The following is a 19,464-nucleotide window of genomic DNA, read 5'->3' as shown; positions in this document are numbered from 1 at the left end:
GCAACATTAATGATATTAAATTGTTAATGTCATCAGGTGTCCTCCTCGGCCCCATCCCCCTAACAGAAGGCTGCTGAGTTCACATGATATAAAAGAAAAGGAAAAGAAAAATTAAAAACAATTGCAAAAGTTTTTTTCTTTCCCGTTTTGCAATTTTTATTATTCCTCTTTAATTTGAAGTTGGAGGGGTTTACCAATTTGATTAAAGTGTTTTTGAAAAGGACAAAAAAAAGAAAAATCTTGTTCTTTCTTTTTAATTCCATTGCTTTGTAAAAATTGTGTTTGTTTTTTTTTTTATGTTTTTTTCTGTGTGTTTTTTTTTCTTCAAATAAGCGAATGGTCACCTTAAAAAGATTCCCCTTCAAAGAAGGCGGTAAAGTTAGCCGGCTGGGTAAAAATCCCTGTACATCGTCATCTATGTAGGTCATATTCAACAATAACAACTATGAAAGAACATTCAATGCATCAAAGATTTGTTTTGTTATTTTCTAAGCATTATATAAAACCCTTTCCTGGGACGTCTCAGGATATCCAATGTTTTAATACTTAGGCAACACTGGCTTAGAAAGTCCATAGTTGAACATAAGCCTCCAAAAGTTTGTTTCTCTCTCTCTCCTTCTCTCTCTCTCTTTTTTTGTGTGTGTTTGTTCGTATATATTTATATATATATTTTAATAAGTAAGGATATGAAATTCAGGATTTGTGGGTTTTGTTGGTTTTGAAGGAAACTTGCAACACTCGGTCCCCCAGGCGGTACCCGTTAAGGCTGGCGATCGCCATGGCGGCCTCATCATAGTTGGTCATGGTGACAAAGCCAAAGCCCTTGCACTTGTTGGTGTTGAAGTCGCGGATGACTTTGACGTTGTTCACGGCCCCAAAAGGGCCAAAGAGCTGCCAGAGGACGCTCTCATCAGAGTCGGGGGACAGGTTGTAGACAAAGATGCACCATCCAGTCCCGGTGTGTCCCGGGATGTTCATTCCAACCAGGCTCGTCATCCCGTCGATTGTGATGGGGGAGAACCTGGGGAGCAAACAGAGTAGGGGGAAATCTTCTAGATGTCACTCTGAGCATGAGACCACCACCCCACCCCCAATGCACACAGAGACACACACAGAACACAGAGAGAGCTTAGCCCGTCCCTTGACAAAACAGAAACCTGAAGCATTTTCTTTTGACATGGAGGAGCGCCTGGAGGGTTCTCTTGACTGGCCCAGGGATGTACTTACAGGGGAGACCCTCAGACAAATCTGTCAAGATCTATTTCTCTATTCTATTTGCATTTAGAAGAATGGAGTGTTTTTGTGATATGGGTTTTATTTTTCTTTTTTTAATGGAAGAGGGGAGAGAATAAGTAAATCATTTATTAATTGAAAACAAAATTGATAATAATTTTAAAAAGACTGGCTCCTCTGGCGGTCAGCCCAGAGTCAGATCATTTCACAGCTCTGCTCCACTCTGAGTAGGGCTTTTGCCCTCGGTCAAGAAGGCCCCAGAAATGCTTCCCCTTCCTGGAAGTCGAGATTCTTCATCCCTGCATGGCTCTCTGCTGGGATGGGACCAGCTCTGGGAAGTACTGACAGCCAGGCCCATCAGATGGGCCTGTGAATGTGAACTGCTCTAACTGGCTTCTTGGAAAACCAAAGCTCTGCTCCAGGGACTACTTTTGTTTGGGGTGGGGGGGTGAAAGGTGAACGGCCTCATAATCAGGAAGCCTCCTCAGCTGGCCCAGCAGCTTGTTAAGAGGAAAGTTTGAGGTCTGTCTGTGAAGGGGTCAAAGGCCCAATTATCCTCAGGAAATCTTTCTTTCTGGAACCGGCCTTGGGTCTGCAGTACAGGATAACGATTATCATCTCACCTCTGAGTATCTTTCGGCTCCCCAAAATACCTTCCTCACCATGGACACGGGAACGTGGGGGTGGAGACAGATTAGCCCCATTTCACCGATGGAGAAAGTGAGGCTCAGTAAGGGGAAAGGGTTGAGATGTGCATATTGACCTCTCCCCCACTGCAGTCACATCATCCCAGGGATTCTGTGAGCTCACAGGATCTGACAGGGTTAGGCACAGCACCTCACGCACATCTATATCAATGTGGTATATCAATGCTAATTGTTATTGTTTTCCAAGTTTGAGTTTTTAAAAAATTCAGACCTGGAAGGTTAGCTATGTGTTTAATTTCCATTTTGATCTTGGATATTTTTCTTAAAAAAAATTTATTAGTAATCACCTGACATGCGAGGAAGATACCTCCCTAACCCACTTTCAGCACATGCCCTGCAGATTCCCTTTCTAGGGGCTCTTGATGCTGGGTCCCAGGGGTCATGTTTGTCCTCCAGGAAGGAGGCTGAAGAGGGTAGAGGGAGAGAAAGCTGGGGGCCAAAGAATAATCCAAGGACAAGAGATAATTCTGCCCTTTTTTCTCCCCAGTCTTGTGATTCAGGTTCATGATTGAGGCTGAGATTTTGTGTTCAGGTGAGTTAGGACAAGGAATCACTTACCGTACAGGGCAGGGGTGGGTGGCTAAAATACTGTCTGGTTAAAGGGTACAAGTGTCCTCTCAAATATGGGGGGTGAGTGGAATCAGGCACAAACTGGAAGAAGGAAAGCCCATGTGTGTCTAGTCAGCTAATGAGGCACAAACACGAGTCAATAGGACACATGACACGACCTTCCCCCCACCCTCCCCCGTCCCACCCAGCCCCACCCATCAGAGAAACTCTCAAGGAGTTCTGAGATCGGGCCTCAACCTGTAAGCCAACCTGCCCCCCCCAGTCCAACCCAAATCCCCAAACTTCTTGAACTGAAACAACAAAAGAACGCAAAGAACCAAAAAGGAAGTTGGTATAGGTTAAACCTGTGAACAGAAGACACCCAAGACCAGTTAAGGTGTACACAGTTACATTCCAAAGGCTACTTTAATGTGGAGCACTGAGCTGGGAGGCTGGGGACAGAAATGACCCATGGTCATCTCTAATACGATTCTTTCAATGGTCAAAGAATCATCAACTATGATGACTAAGATCATTTAATCTGACATAATCTTGTCAGATGATTGTCCCCTCTCTAAGACATTTGTTGAGCACCTGTTGTATACAAGGCCCTTGTCATTTTTTGGAGCTTATTTTTTCTAACAGTATTTTGGTAGTGCCTGAACTACCATTCAAAGGATCTCCTACTCCCTGGTAGTTGGAATTCTTTGCCCAAGGCCATCCAGGTAGTCTGCAGCAGAGCCAGAATTTGAGGCTGACTGTAAAGCCCAGGGCTCTTTGCTATTATGCCCCCCATTGTTCAAGTTTGCAAAATGAGCTGAAGAAAAGACAGATGCTTTTCTCCTAAAAGTAATCATGAGAGGGCCAGGACATTCTTAAGCCGAGGCACTATAGCTGTGACACCTGAACCAAGTTAGAGACCCACCTGTAAATCAAAGCAAAAAAAATGTGAGATGCACACATACTCTGTGTGCCCTTAAAACAAACAAACAAACAAAACCAACTGAAGTCCGAACTAAAAATTAAGGATTTGACATGCTGGTGGAAGAAAAAAGTAATCAAAGAAACTTTAAAAGTTAGTGAATTTAAAAAAATAATAAAAGATAGCACCCATCTGTGCCAACACGGACATCTGGCGCTCTGTGGAGCCTTAATTACCTCTTTACGCCATAGGCCATATTAAGCAAATTGTCCAGCCTGAAAAGAGAAGGAGGGTCTCGGGGTTAATTTCTCACAGATGGCAAGATTGAGCAATGGAACGATTCATTCTGATGGCCCCCTTGTCAGACAGAGACGCTCCAGCACTTCCCCAGACAGGTCTTCTAAGCTCTAAGTGGCAGCTGCCCCTCTCAGGCCCTCGCCATGGTGGGATGCCCAGTGAAGGGGACTCAGGGACTGGAGGAAAGCTTGCTCAGTCTCCCTCTCTGCCTCTCTCTCTGCCTCTCTCCAGGTCTGTATCAGTAACTAAAAATAACTCCTTACTCTGCTCCACCCTCTGAGCCTTTTTTCTTAATTTCTGAATTTCAGGTTGGGTCTAAAATAATTTTAAATGCTGTTTTAACTATTTCCCTTTCACTGCAATCAAATTTGTGGATAAAGGATTTTCTGTTTGACATGAACCAACGGCACCCCAGCTGTATCCCTTCCAAATGTTATCCTTTTCTGAAGGGGGTGGTGGGCTTGGTAGGGCAGAAAGAAGGAAAGAAAAATAAAAAAGCCCAAAGCATCCTCTCTGAGGTGATGGCCAGTGTGCTCTAAGCCACCTCCCACCCGGCCCTCCCAGGAAAAGCTGCTCACACCCTGGGGGCAGCAGTAGCCATGGTTTCCATTATTAGAAATCTCCAGGAGAGGGTTTTTTACATAAATACTGTATGTGCGCTCACACAAACTAAAAATTAGATGACTTGGATGCTTGGTGAGGAAGAAATCATTAGCAATTTCAGCTCCCATTATTATTCCTGGCAATGGAGAGGACTCCAAAAAAGCTAATTGTCTCTCTTGACCCCCACCCCCACCCAGGCCAGTCCTTCCAGCCACATTCCTAGGAGATCCTAGGTAATGAAAATCATCCTTTAATTAAGGAAAGAGAGTGAAGGAGGTAAGGTGGGGGGTAGGGGGAAGCGTGCTACTGGAAATATATTAGGGGCCATTAAGAGAACAGCTCCCCCCTCCCTTAATCACAGACCAGGCCTTCAAATAAGCAAATCACAGGAAAATCCCCTCCTCCTCCACCAAAAAAAGGGGGAGAAGCTACACAGTGTTTCTGCCCATCAAACGCAGGCAATGACCCCAGGAAGCTAATTAGGCCTGGAATAAATCTTCCCAAATTGTGTTCCAGGCCACCAGGATCTTACAGTATACACAGCAGCTGGGAGAGAAGCTGTGTGGGAGCAGAAACCCACTCCCCAGTGGGAGCTACCTGCTGGGAATTGGAATCCAGACTCTGCCCTCTTTGCCTGGACTGTCCCTTAGGATTGAAGTAAGAGAGTCAGAGGAAGCAGGAGCCCTACAGGTCAGGAGGTCATCCAGGCCACCTGCCCCTGTCCCCCAGGGGAGTGACTGGCCCAAAGTCAGAGTGAACTTATGGCCTCATTTTAGCAATTAAGCTCACTGGGTTAAAAAAATAAAAACTTTTATATTGTGTTGCTTGCCTTCTCAATGGGTGGAGAGGGGGCTGGAAGGAGGGAGAGAAATAGGGACTCAACATTTTAAAATGCAAACGTTAAATAAAATTATTTTTAAAAATTCTCTGTCTTCCTCTCTCCCAACCCCATCTACTTGTCTCTCTCCGTAGTCAAAAAATATGAGAGCTGAGGGGGACCTTTCATTTCACAGAAGAGGATCTGAGGCCCCGAGAGGAGCAACGCCTCTCTTGGCATACATGGCCCTGGTCCGGGCTCCTCCTGCCCACCCTACCTGAATCTCTGTGCCTGGTGGTGCAGAGGCCCCGGGTAGCGTCTGTTGGGAGACTGGTAGAGCTGCGAAAGCAGGGCCTGGCTGGTCTTCTGGCTGGGATTGTTGGCGAACTTCACAGTAATGGGCTCCGTAGCACCACTGGGCTTCTGACCGTTCAAGCCTTTGATGGCTTCCTCTGCCTCTATTCTCTTGTCGAAGCGGATGAATCCCACACCTCGAGAAACGCCTGAGTGGGGAAGAGAGGGGGTGAAAAGGGGCGAGGAAGCAAGAAACAGAATGATCCAGATCAGAAGGAGAAGATTTGGGCCCCAGCTTTTCTTCCTGTCAGTCCGAAGGCAGGGACTCTTCCACTCTGGGCCCAGCATAGTAAGCACTCATAAACGTTTGTTGATGGACTGACAGATCTCTTCTGACACCCTGCACAGGCTTCAGCATGCAGTAGGCACTTAATAAATGCTTTGTCAAAATCTGAACTAAAACCATGTTGGTATGAAGAAGAACATCTTGATGAAGTAATGCTGGTCTATGAAGCTGCATCTGAGGCCTGAGACACTGAGGAGGCAGAGAGAGGGGATGGCCATGATCATAGGTCCCAGAGAAGAAACAAAACTCAAATTCAGGCAGTCTGGATCCAAATGTGAGCCTTCTTCTTCAGTGGCAAGAAACTGATTCTCAGAGCTAACTTACTCAAGGCTGCACAGCTACTAAGTGATAGGGGCCTAGTGCGTGGGCTGCAGAGAGGAGACCCTACAGCTGTTATTTAGCTCTGGAGAGGACAAAGGTCCGAGGGCTCAGGCCAAGGGACAACACCAGATCTGGGTTCAAGTCTAGCATATGAGGAAGGGATGAGACCCCAAAGAGCAGAACCAGGAGCTAGGTTGGGAAACCTCAAAAAACCTCAGCATATGGAGCCATCCCAAAGGAAAACAAAATGCCTGAGGAGGGAGGGGATTTGCCTTCCCAGAAAGTTGGATGGTTCCTTGGATGCTGGTTTGCTCAAAAGTTCCTGTGGTCTCTTCTGCCAGGGAGACCCTGTGCCTGAAGCTTTCCAGGGTCCTCCTCCCAATCCCTGGACCCATGGAAGAAGACGTTCCTTTTGGTTCACTACTAAGGCATCTTCCCAAAGACCTCCAATGTAGGGAACCTGGCAAACACATTAATCACCCTGGTGGCAAACTGCTGAAGGCTGCTTATCAAACAAGGTAAAGCCTGCATTGGCATGGGACTTCGGTTCAAGGAGGCTGGCTGGTGAGGAGCCGATGGAGATGACCTCCAGGGCGTGGTAGGACACGTGTCAAGAAGAGGGGTCTTGTGTGCCACCTGCCACAGGGCTGTTCCTCATTAACTGTGTATCCTCACATACCTAGTCAATGATGAGCCTATTATCTGAGAGAAGTAAAGAGCTGAACTACCCATTGAGGGGTAAAGAGAGCTTATTTTAAGGGGGGGTGATTGGCCTTAATTTTTTCAATTATAAGACCTCGCTTTAAATTCTATTTTGCCAATAAACTCACTATGGAATCTCAAGTCAAGTGGCTTCCCCTCTCTGGGCCTCAGTTTCCTCTTCTGTAAAATGAGGTGCTAAGATGAACCTGAAATACTCAATTCAACCAGTCAACTTCATCCATTTGCTGCTGAGCAAACCAGACATCGAAAAAGACGTACATGTGTCTGGGTCCTTAAAACACCCACACCCTTCTTCAGTTAATACAGATGTGAAACTGGATGGAGGATATACACATATATAATACAATATATATATATATACACACTTACATATATGATATATACACACATGTGCATACACATGGGTGCATGTGCACATACACATCCCTCCCCTGAATATGACTTGAATCCTTCAACAGAATATAAGCTCCCTAAAGACAAGAACTAAGGATTCATTTGATCATTCTTTCAGCAAGGTCCTGCACAGAAGAGCATTTGCAAGATACTTATTGATGACTGACATTGCTGACTGGTGGAGAGGGTCATCACCAGAAGCTTAACCACCAGACCTGAGTGTGGTATGATTTTTAGTTACAGTACTTACATATGCATAGGCTTTTGAGATCAGATTTCCAGCTAGGAAGAAGCTGGAGGTCACTGAGAGGGGGCTTCCTTTAAGGCCTCACCTGGTCTCACTCACTCCCTGTCCTCTGCTATCATCCACTCTGGGTCTGTCTTGTTCCTCACCTAATATTTACAGTTGTCTCTTTGATTAGAATGGGAACTCCTAAGGGCAGAGACTTCTTTGTCTTTGTGGGTGGTTTGGTTATTTTTTTGGTATGCCTATTGCTTATCATTTATATTTTAAAAATACTTTGTTTATTGAATTATTACAGAGGAGGAAACTGAGGCCCAGAGAGGTCACATGAGAAGTGTCCAAGCTGAGATTTTAACGCAGGTCCTCCAACTCTAAAGCTGGTGCTCTTTGTATCATATTGCCTCCAATATGAGAACCTCCTTTGTGCTAATCAGCATTTACTAAGCACCTACTATGTGCCAGGTACACAGCTTAAATCAAATCCTCATCTAAGGTGTTGAGGTGGCTGCCATCTGGGCTGGTGAATGGAAAATCCACACTGGTGATATCATGAAACCTGAAGCTCAGAAGTGAATATGTGTGTGTTTCTTGTACATAGTATATAAGAGTTAAAAATAAGGGGTGCCTGGAGGCAGAAGGGTTAAACAAGCCCTGCCTGACATCCCTTAAACCCTGCTTGAACTGGCTAGAAGCTGAGCTGGGACCAGGGCCTGTGTGCTTCAGCACCATGGACAGGGGGTGGGGAAGGTGGCAAGGAAAAAGCCCCCAGATGAACCTGTGACTTGATCCACCAGGATGCGGGAGGTGATGATGCGGCCGTACTGCGAGAAAAGCTGCTCCAGTTCTTTCTGGGTCATGGTTTTTGGGAGACCGCTGACATACAAGTTTGCATCCCGGATGGATGCTGAGCTGGGACGGGCGTAAGAGACCTGGAGTGGGGGGAAGAAGAGGGGGAGGTAGGAGGAGGAGGAAAAAAGGGGAAGAGGAACAGAGGGGAGAGGGGGAAGAAGAGAGAGTCAGTCCACCTTTGGGCCACTCTCATGCTCCTGAGTCATCCAAGCTCCCATCTGCCCACCTTCCACTGACTTGACCCTGAATGTGCTTAAATAACTCCCCTTCTAGGTCCTCATGAGAGCCAGGACGGCACTCCATCAACCTGAGATGAAGCAAGTCCACAGCCAGGGTTCTATAAGCATGAACTGGCAGGTAAAGGAACAACCAATCCCACGCCCCTTATCTCATACACAGAATCTGACTCCTCAGAGCCTCCTGCCACCTTCCCCTACAAATTCATGGAAGATACCAAATTCCTGACCAGTTCCATCTCTTTTTCTTCCCAGACCTTCCTGAGAGGACTCATGAGCCACCCCACCCTCCCTCTCTTTGATCACATCTGTACCAGGGTGGGTCAACCCAGCCAGCTACAGAGCAACCCCCAAGGAGGCCAGACCTCAGCAAGCAGACAAGGCAGTGGGGAAGTGAGAGCCCATTGGTGCACCGAAGAGGAGGTGCGATTTCAGAAAAATTATCTCCCTGGATCTCTGTGAACTGTTTTCTTCCAAAATGCTAACAGAGACGTGTAAACAGATCTGAAATTCCATCTGCAAGGAGCCAAATCTGCAGCACACACATAAGCAAAGCACATTTCAGGAGTCATTAATTTTAGATTTTTTTAAAATTTATTTTTATTTTTTATTTTTTTAAATTCAAAAGACAAACAACACCCAGTGTTGGCAAAGATGCTTTACAGCCAGTCTTCTCCTGCTCCAGCTATTTCTAGGGCAGCCTCAGCTCAAAATAGAGTTGGCCAGTTCTACAGGCTGTTGCTGCCGCTGCTGGACACTGGCCTGGCCACCAGAAGTATGCCTTGGCAAACAGTGTTACTTAACCCAGACTACCAATGGGTGATTGATGCATGCATGTGCATCCATGTACAGAGACATGGGTACACATGTGTGTGAGCAGAGTGAGCCAGTCAATGCAGGCGATCACAGAACCCCTGCTTTCACTGCATGGGGCTGACACATTTGGGAAAGAGCCTGGGCTTGGTGGCCGTGTGTCTAGGGGCCTGCCCTTGTCCCCTTTGTCCCCTACCACTGGGCCCCAAGTCCCTCCCCACGACACACACAATGGATCACTTTCTCTGATCTTCCCTAAAAATAGACATTGACTCAACAGACAGAGAGATGGGGTGAGAGTGACTAATGTTAGCTGCTGCTGATGGAGGCAGAGGCAGTGGTCTGTAGCATTTGCCTTTGGGGCTTTGTGGTGGGAGGGACAACAAGGTCTTTAAATTCACAGGGGGCCAGAGAGCCTCGGGGGGCTGTCAGCTCCTACACCATAGAGACAGGGGGACTTCTGCCCTGGGCTAGCCTGTGCTAATGGCCAGCAGAAACTGGCCCTCTTGAGCTGGGGCTTAGTCAACCAAGGGATCCATGGCACAGAGGTAAGAATGCTTGAGAAGCAAAACTTGTCTTGGCCCCTCTAAGCACATTCTAGAACCCCAGAGAAACAAGCCAGGATCCAACAAGATGCTGGGGCTAACCCAAGTGGTGCCTATTAGGGAGGGAGAGGCAGGGAAATCCCAACCCTACATACATTTGCCTGTCAGTCTAATGCCCAAGGGCCAAAAGAAGGACAGTCCATCTCCCTGAGGAGCCCCCTTCCCACTCCCTGCCATGGAAGGCTAGGCTAAGACGGCAGGGCTTGGAGCAAAGCGGTGTTATCTGTTATACAGATATATTTATCTGTAAAATGAAGAAGCTATATTAGAATCCCAGAATCTAGTCAATCAATTGGTCAAGCAACAAACATTTCCTAAATACCTCAGCTAGGCACCAGGCACTGTGCTAGATAGGAAAGGGGAAAGGAACAAAAATTTGTTATTAAACTCCTACTATGCACCAGGCACCATGCTAAGTGCTCCACAAATACTATCTCACATGATGCCAGATGCTGGGAAACATAAAACCCATCTCCTGAACCACATTCTTGATAAATGGGCAGCCAGCACCTGCATAAGTAACAGAGACCTCATTACTAGAGGGGAAGGCTTTCCTCCTACCACAGGAGGCAGAGGGCATCTCCAAGGCTGCCTCCACCCCTGCCTGGGCCTGAATTCCCACCATCTGGCTGCAAGCACAGGGAAGCTGACAGCCTGGCACAGGTCACCTCTTGGGAGTCTGGTCCCTTTGTCCATCTGCCTGGCTCCAACATGTTGTGGGTAGGATGGAGGGGCTTTTATCCTTCAGAGCTTGATTCCCCAGAGGAGTTCAGCTCCCACAGTCACATTATGAACCCCATTTAGACCAGCGCTCCTCAGACAGAGGTTGGGAGACTGTAAGGATGTATAGGTATGGGGCACACATATGAACACACATGTACAGCAAAAGAATGAGCCACAGGGAGAAATGCAAACTCAGAAGTGCCTAATTAGTACTTAGTAAGTACCCACTGTGTGTCAGGTACTGAGGTTCTAAAGATGAGTCTGCATTCTAGAGGGGAAGACCACATGTTCACAGACAAGTAACTAGAATAGAAACCAAACAGATATAAAGTAACTGGGGCATATCAGCAACTGGAGGAATCAGGAAAAGTCTTCTGAAGAACATGGCATGTTAGCTGAGCCTGGAAGGGAGTTATGGGTTCTAAAAGATAGAAGTGAAGAGGGAGAGCATACCAGTTATGAGGGATGGCCTGTGCAAAGACAAGGAGGTGGGAAATGGGACACCATAGACAAAGACCAGCAAATAAGCTGGTCTGGTTTCGTTCATCCAAATTTGAGGACCACAGAACTCCAAATTGCAAGAGACCTCAGAGGCACTGAATCCAAAGTACAGCTGAGCAACTGCCCCCTTGGCAGTGTCTCTGATAAATCAAGAGTCCTTCAGCTTCAGAAAGAAGACTTCTGTGAGTGGGGAGGTTCACCCCTTCCTGATTCCCCAAGTACTCACTGTACTTGTAGATTCTCTAAGGTTGAGGAAGCGTCTCATCAGCCTCTCTTTAATGTTCCTCAATGCTGCTAGCACCTGGGTTATTAGGCCTAGCCCAGAAATGGAATTCTCATTTGTAATAGGAGAAAAGGGGGTCAGGGTCCCAAACAGCCAGCGTAAACATTTTTCTGTATCACAATGCCTGGCACAGGCTTGTTAACTGACAACAAATGGACATTCATGGTACAAGTGGCTCATAAATTGGGGGGCACCCTTGACCTTATTCCAAAGGAGTATGGCCTCACCCTCAGAATCCTAGAATTGAAAGAGATGTCAGTGGACATCTGGTTCAACCTTGGGCCCAAGGAAGGGTGCCCATGTTAACAACACACCCACGTGGGTGTCCAGTCTTGGCCTCTTCCGTTAGGATGGATGGATCCTTCTTGCTTTGGGGGGAGAAGAAGCTGTTTTTCCAACTCTACCAATCAGCTGGCAGTTGGTGCTAGGGCATCAAGGGCTGTATCCACTGACAGAATGGAGGGCAGTGGCAGTATCACTTTTGTCTTTGGATTCTCAGTTCCTAGGCACAGTGCTTGGCACATGGTAGGTATTCCTATGGGTGGCAGCTATCGAATGCCAGACCTGGAGTCAAAATGACCTCAGACCCTTTCTAGTTGGGCAAATCCCTATTAGCCTCAGTTTTCTCAACTGTAAAATGGGGATAATAATAGCACCTGCCTCCCAGAGTAGCTGTCAGGATCCAATGAGATAATAATTGTGATGTGCTTAGCACAGCACCTGGCATGTAGTAAACACCATATAAATGTCAGCGGCTGTTGTCTTTAGGACTTAATAAAATGTCTGATGACAATAATAACAACAGAAATTAGGTAGCATTTTAAGCACTTGAAGGCTTGCAAAAAGCTTTACCAATATCATCCTGTCAGATTGATCCTCACAACAAGCAACCCTGAGAGACAGGGTTCCCATTTTACAGGTCAGGAAACTGAGACAAAGGCTAAGTGATCTGCACAGGTCTTCTGACTCCAGGTCCAATACTCTATCTATTCAATAAGTGCTACCTTGATGAATTACAGGATGAACCAAGAAGTAGGTGTTTTTACTACTTACTTCTCTCTGTGGGAACATGGCTGGCTGTTTCTGATACAAATCTAAGCTTTCATCAGCATGGGGAACTCTCGGGGTATGTAAACACTCCCTCCACTGATAGGGCCCATCAGTCATCAGTATCTTATAGTCTTGGAAGAGTCACTGGTGGTAATGGTTAAGAACCTGTGGGTTAAATCATCTTTCGGGTCCTTTCGAAGTCATTCCTACAATCACCAGCAGACATGAGAGGCTGGGGGTGGGGTGGAAGAGAGAAACATCTAAGGCCACTCCACTTGTACCAAGGGATCTCTCCAAAAACTTCCAGCAGTATCCATGCTTACCTTTCCTCTTTGGTCTTCAACAGGTAGGCAAGAGACCCACTTCAAAGTTTTACATCATTGTAACATCAAAATTTATACACAGACCAAAGTTTGACAAAATGAAATTGTTTTAACTGTAATAAAGGAGAGCTCCTTACTTAAAATAACATGACTGTCAGCTATTTAACAAGCACTTATTTGTCCAAAACACATAATCACACTCTGTGTCAATGTGGGTCAGGGCAGGGAGTTGGAAGGAGGACGATTTAGACTAAATAATGGAAGAAGCTTTCTAACAAACAGAACTATTCAACATCGGAATGAACTGTTCTGAGAGCTTATTATCCATGGAAAACGGTCAAGTAGCAATAGATGGCCCCTGTCACGTAACGGGCAGGAGGAACTCTGAGTGGGATCTCCTTAATAAGGAACCAACTATGGGCCAAAGGAAGAGAGCGGGTGGTCAAGAAACCCAAGCAGCAGCACACCGCCGAACCTCCCCATCTAAGGGCTCCTGTCATATCTGCTGACATACAGTCACCATCTTGAATTCAAGCTAGAAACAAGCACTTACATTGCACTTTAAGGTTCATACTTTACATACATTGTCTCATTTGGGCTCCCCAAGAACGCTGTGTTGCTGTTGAGTTGTTTCAGTAGCATCCAACTCTGTGACCCCACTGGGAATTTTCTTGATAGAAACATTGGAGTGGTTTGCTTTTTCCTTCTTCAGTTCATTTTAATTATGAGGAAACTGAGGTGAACAAGGTTAAGTGACTTGCCCAGGGTCACACGGTTAGTAACAACCCTGTGAGGGAGGTGCTATTAGTATCTCCATTTTATAGCTAAGAAAACTGAGACTGAGAAAGTTTAGGCGACTTTTCCCTGAGTCACACAGCTGATAAATGTTTGAGACAAGATTTGAATTCAGGTCTTCCTGACTTCAAGTTTGATATCACTGTGGGCTCTGGGTTGCAGAATTGAGTATATCTGTCTTTTTTCACGTTATAAAGGACCCCAGGAGAAGGGCCATGAAACTCATTTTTTTTTCAAGGGAAGATGATACTTGAACAGAAGAAAACATTTTTGAATAGTTCTAGGAAGATGAGTTTAGAACTGTCAGAAACAAGGATAAGGAATAGGGCCTCAGAATAGGGCCCTGGAAGCCCCCCAGGGACCATCTCATCTCTGGAACACACTGGCTGCAACTGTAGAGGGGGAAGCAGTTTTGGAGGAAAACATGCCTGACCAACAGCGCTGGTGAACAGCCTACGACCATGGCTAGAGATGGCTTTCCATTGTCTACAGCTACTGTTCTCATCTCAAGTTCATGGTTCCTCCCAGTCTATCCTCTACAGGAATCCTCTCAACGCTCTCCCCCTCACAAGGACCATTCAGCCTCTGCTGGGACACCTTCATTAATGAGCAACTCACTGCTGCACAACTGCTATCAATTGTGCAGGACTGTGCCCCTCCCAGATGGATAGTTTTGTTCTGGTAAACGATCTTTCATATCAATTCTTACCTAGCCCTTAGTCTTTTTTGAATGGGTGTTGCCTCAGGCAAACCGACAGTCGGGAAAGACCTTAATTTAAAAAGACCAAGGTCTCCCATTGCATCCTGGGCCATCACCCATTGTCTCCACTCTTGTCTTGCCACTGGACTCCAATGACTGTGGAGAGTGAGGCTGATGACTTTGTGCAGCTCTGCCTCACTTAAAGCCAACTGACTCTGAAGTCAAGGTGTCACCGGTCCTCTTTGAGGAGGAAGGATCAGCGACAACAACTGAGCCAATCTCTTGCACATCGCTCTGTCTAAGGTCACCTTTGCTTTTTTAGCAGCTGGAGAATCCCAGGGAGTCCTAGCTAATCTAAGACACCTAGATCTTTTCCCCCACAGACTGCCACCAGGTAGCTTTTCCTCTTCCTCCTATAGGCTTGCACTTAGGCAGTTAATTGCTTTTCTGACACTTATCACAAAACTTTCCTTGCCTCCCCATGCTAGGACTCCCTAACCAGCACTCTCCCAAGAAGTGCTGGGCTAAAGCAGAACAGTCAAGGTATACAGGAATGACCTTTAAAATAGCTACAGGGACACAGAGCAGCAGGCCTGGGGCTAAGCCTTAATGTTTGTGACCAGCTGCTCTGAGTCTTGCCACCTCCAGGCAGGATGCCCTAGACCACCTGATCTTACTGCACTCAGCACTTCATTACCACAGCTGTGCCAATGTGCTCCAATTGTCCTGAGTGTTAGGCATGTGCACATGCCCCCTTCCCATGAGATGGCAGCCTTAGAAGGGATCTGCTAATGAGTGCCGGGATCTGCTAATGAGTGCCAGGATCTGAACCCAGCTCTTCTTGACTTCCACCTCCACATCCACTACCTATTCCACCACAAATGCCTCTTATTTCTATGCAATTCACTCCCCAAACCCATCATTTGGCCCAGACTTCCCTTCCCAGCTTCATTTCAAGGCCTGCACACTTCATGTGCTAATCAAAGGGAGTGAAGAGCCAGTCCTTGATTTCATCCTGTTTTCTCCAACCTCCAAGCCTTTTGTATGCACCATCCTAAAATGGCTAGAATGGCTTTTTTGACCTACCTCCTAGTCTATTTATTGAAATTTCTCTCCTTTAAGACCTAGGTTCAGTGCTACTACTCATTGCCATCCTTCCCTCTTCCAAATACTTCCCCTCACCGCAAAGTGATATCTCTATCCTCGAGTCTCCCAGGTCGCTCCTAAACACTATATCACAATTTACATGACACCAATGGCAAGCATTGATACAGCACTATAATAACAATAGCTAGCATTTGTATTGGGCTAACTATGTGGCAGGCACCATGCTAAGGGCTTTACAGTATTACCTTTTTTGATACAACTCAGGGAGACAGCTGGCATTATTACCTCCATTTTATGGATGAAGAAACTGAGGCAGACCAAAGTTAAGCCACTTGCCCAGGGTCACACACAGCTATTAAGTGTCTGAGGCAAGATCTGAACATAGGTCTCTGACTCTAATTCCAGCACCCTACCCACTGCGACACCCAGATGCCTTTACCTACATCACAGGGCCAAAGAACACAGTATTGAAATGGGTTTAGGGCTGGAAGGGACCTCAACAAGCATGGTCCAACCCCCTCATTTTAGAGAAGAGAAAATCGAGACCCAAGCAGGTTAAGGGTTAAGTGACTTGTGAAAAGGGCAGGGGTAAGTTTTGAACCCCGGTCTGATGACTCCAAATCCATTGAGCTGTACTGCTTCCCACAACTGAACCCTAAAGCACCATAAAAAATATATATGAATGTCTTATTTTCCTAAAAGACTGGAAGACCAAGGGCTGGGACTCTGCCATCTCTATCTTTATATTTCTCTAGCAGAGATTACATGTTCAGGCACCCCCTCTTTCTTCCTGCCCCTACATAGAAGATGGAATTGAATGAGTCCTAAGACCTAGAATTAGAAAGGCCTGGGATAGCTGTGTGTCCATGGGCAAGCTGCTAAACCTCTCTGGTCCTCTCTTCCCTCATCTACAAAATGGGCTGCAGCTGTTTGACAGGGATGTGAGGGAGGCCCTCCTCTCTGGGGGCTAACATTGTAATGTAGTTCAGCTCTTTCTCAGTTGTGTCTGACTTTCTGTGACCCCATTTGGGCTCTTGGCCAAGATACTGGAGTAGTTTGCAATTTCCCTGTCCAGCTCATTTTACAGATAAGAAAACTGAGGCAAAGAAATAAGTGACTTCCCCAGGGGTCACAGAGCTCATATCTGAGGCCAGATTTGAACTCAGGAAGATAAGTCTTCCTGACTCCAGACCTGTGTTCTAAGAGAGGAAGACAAAATATAAAAAGAAGCTAGAAAGTGAGAGCAGAGTCAGAAGGAGAAGCAGGGCTGCTGGTGTGGGTGTGGAGAGTCTAGCGTCAGATGAGTTGGGAGTGAGGGGAGCACAGACTCAGCAATCAGGAGAACAGACTCTAGAGAGGAGGCTGCTCAGGGCAGATGCTAAGGAAGTCGACCAGTCTGGAGACTCGTGTGGGGGAATACCTGGGGTCTCTATGTTCTGTAGCTACTTTCACAAGTACGTATGATTTCTCTTAATAAAATGTAAATTCTTTAGAGACTTTCATTTTTACCTTTGCAATCTCAGGGCAAGGAACGTTCAGTCACTTCATAAATGCTTACTGACTGGTTTAAAGAACCCAGTTAAATGAAAGACTCCTGGAAATGTATGTTTGTATAAACTGAATTTTAAGACTGGGGGAACTGATGGGGATATCCCTAATGAGTTGATTCCTACTGCCATCACTACCCCTTCCCCAGCCTAGCTAATTAAATCTCAAAAGTTAAGAGCAAGGTAAAAGACAGAAGGTTTATAGTCTTCAAGGGTCTATACTTTGTTACCACTTTACAAGTTATAAAGTTCTCTGATCAAAACGGATGGAATTAGAGGACCAATGGCTGGCCAAAAACTGGCCAAGCCCCTGGTGCGATGGCCCTTTTAAAAAGAGAGACCCTCTATGAAGGGAGTTAGGCAAGGAATAGCTAAACGTGGCTATGGGAGATAATTCCCCCAATGTAATGGGGAAATGCTTTGTTGCCACTGCTCTTCCAATGCCATCTCAGCCACACTGGTGGGGGCTCATGACCTCTCATGCCAGCAGTGCAGACCCACAGAGCACCTCGGACCCGGCACAGCTACCCTTCAAGGAACCCAGTTTACAAGGTCCATTTGGGAAGGTAACTAGCCACAGAAGGGAGAGCTAATGTGAGTTCTATTTTAAACACTATTGAAATGAACTGAAGGGCACAGTTCCCATACCTCAAGCTCAGGAATAAGAAGAAATTCACAACTTTGTCTTAGTTGAGATCCCTAACTGCATTCTCTCCCTCTGTTCAATCTACTCTGCAAACTGCTACCAGTCTAACTTTTCATAAATATCACATTACCCCTCGCCAAGAACCTTAGATGGTTCTTTACTTCCTAACTGCATCCAAGCTAAACATAGGACTAGATTAGGGGCAGGGAACCTGTGGCCTTCTAGGTCTTTGGGTGCAGCCTTTTGACTGAGTCCAAGTTTTACAGAACAAATTCTTTTCTTAAAGGGATTTGTTCTGTGAAGTTTAGATTCAGTCAAAGGGCCACATTTGAGGACCCAGAGGGCCACATGTGACCTTGAGGCCACAGGTTCTCCACCCTTAGACTACATGGCCACCAAGGCCTTCTTTAGTTTTAGATCCCATGATTTTTTATGAACTTCCCAACTCCAGCTCTCTACATCACTCCCCCATAATTTGGCCTCTCTGACTTTACAGAAAAAGTCTCTTCATTCCTGAAGCTTTACCTTTTTGCCATCTCATTCCTGTGGTTTCCTCTAGGATCTAGCTCCAATTCCATCCCATCTCCCAAGCCTCCTCAGTATCTCCCACTCATCTGTTTACAAGCATGTGCAGGTCTCCCTATCCCTAAAATCCAGGCTTCCATACCACCTGTGACCCAGCTACCAAACCAGTGAACACTCTACTTCCAAGATGCCTGAGTTGTCAGACCTTTAGAATTCTACCCAGCCAATCTCTGTGTGGGTAAGAGACCCCTTAGTAACATCAAGCATCCATTCACCTTCTGGTGGGAAACCCCCAGTGATAGGAAGCCCAAGACCTCCTAGGGTGGCATACTCTACTTCGAGCCCATTCACATTGTTAGCAAAGCTGACTTCAAAATCAAGCTGAAATCTTCTTTTAACTCCCATCTTTATGTTCCTAGTTCTGACCTCTGAACACCAAGGTGAATAATTCTCAGCTCCCAAACACTGTCCTTATTGCCTCCCTCTCTCACTTTCCAGAGCATCTGTTATGGCCAACTCTTCCTCCCTCTAACCCCCATCCTCTACCTGATGTCTCCTCTCGCTTCACTTAGGAGACTGAGACCATCTGCATCAAGCTTCCTGGCTCTGGGCTCCATTCCTGCAAACTTTTAAGCACTGCTTATCACCTACTCTTCCCCCACCCTGGCCCCAGAAGGAGGGGATCCCTGCCCCTCCTCCTTCAGCCTGCACCCAGGAGCTTCCCACCACCCCCTCCACACCCCCCTTGCATATCCAACTCCTCAAGGCAGCCTACAAATATGCTGAGGTCTCCCTAATCCTCAAAATAATCCTTCCCTTGACATATCTACTTCATCCAACTGTATGATTCCACCTCACTCCTCCCCCTTCACTGCTACTTTTCTGGGGGAAAAATGTCTATGCCCGATGCTTCTATCACGATACTACCTACGCCCTCCTAAACTTCTTACCATCTGCCTATCTGGTTTTTCCTCTCTTTGTCACGCCCCAGCCACATGCCATTCTACCAAGGTGGTGATCCTGAAGGTTGCAGAGGACCAAATGCAATGGCTTTCCCTTAGATCTCACAGTATGGACACTGCTGACTGCCCCTTCTCTTTCCTCAACTTTAGAGACTGCAGTTTCCTGGTTCCTCTCTCACCTGCTTCCTTACTCTCTTCCTGAGCCCCCAATATGGGTATCCCTCGAGGATCTACCCTCAGCCCTCTTCTCTTCTCTCTACACTCTCCCTTGGCTATAGGGTTCTAGCTACAGGTGATTTTCAAATTTATATCTCTAGGAAGGCTTCTTTGTTATAGACCCAGTTGCTGGT

The 19,464-nt window shown here is 46.4% G+C and overlaps 1 protein-coding gene across 11 annotated transcripts in view; it reads right to left on the bottom strand.

Annotated features, from left to right (window-relative positions):
- Positions 1-207: 207 nt before the first annotated feature.
- Positions 208-19,464, bottom strand: part of ELAVL4 (ELAV like RNA binding protein 4) — a 140,018-nt gene continuing 120,761 nt past the window's right edge. For 9 of the 11 annotated variants that reach the window (XM_072649385.1, XM_072649392.1, XM_072649386.1 and 6 more), the window contains 4 exons: positions 8,225-8,378; positions 5,406-5,631; positions 3,648-3,686; positions 208-1,021 (listed from right to left, as the gene is read on the bottom strand). In XM_072649385.1, the coding sequence (XP_072505486.1) occupies positions 694-1,021; positions 3,648-3,686; positions 5,406-5,631; positions 8,225-8,378 (747 nt within the window). In that variant the 3' untranslated portion in view covers positions 208-693. Of the gene's footprint in view, positions 1,022-2,498; positions 2,592-3,647; positions 3,687-5,405; positions 5,632-8,224; positions 8,379-19,464 lie in introns of all 11 variants that reach the window. The other 2 variants (XR_011975802.1, XM_072649383.1) reach the window with 2 other exon arrangements.

Source organism: Notamacropus eugenii, chromosome 2 (genome assembly GCF_028372415.1).
Source record: "Notamacropus eugenii isolate mMacEug1 chromosome 2, mMacEug1.pri_v2, whole genome shotgun sequence".
NCBI lineage: Eukaryota > Metazoa > Chordata > Mammalia > Diprotodontia > Macropodidae > Notamacropus > Notamacropus eugenii.
This window is presented reverse-complemented; position numbering and strand designations above follow the sequence as displayed.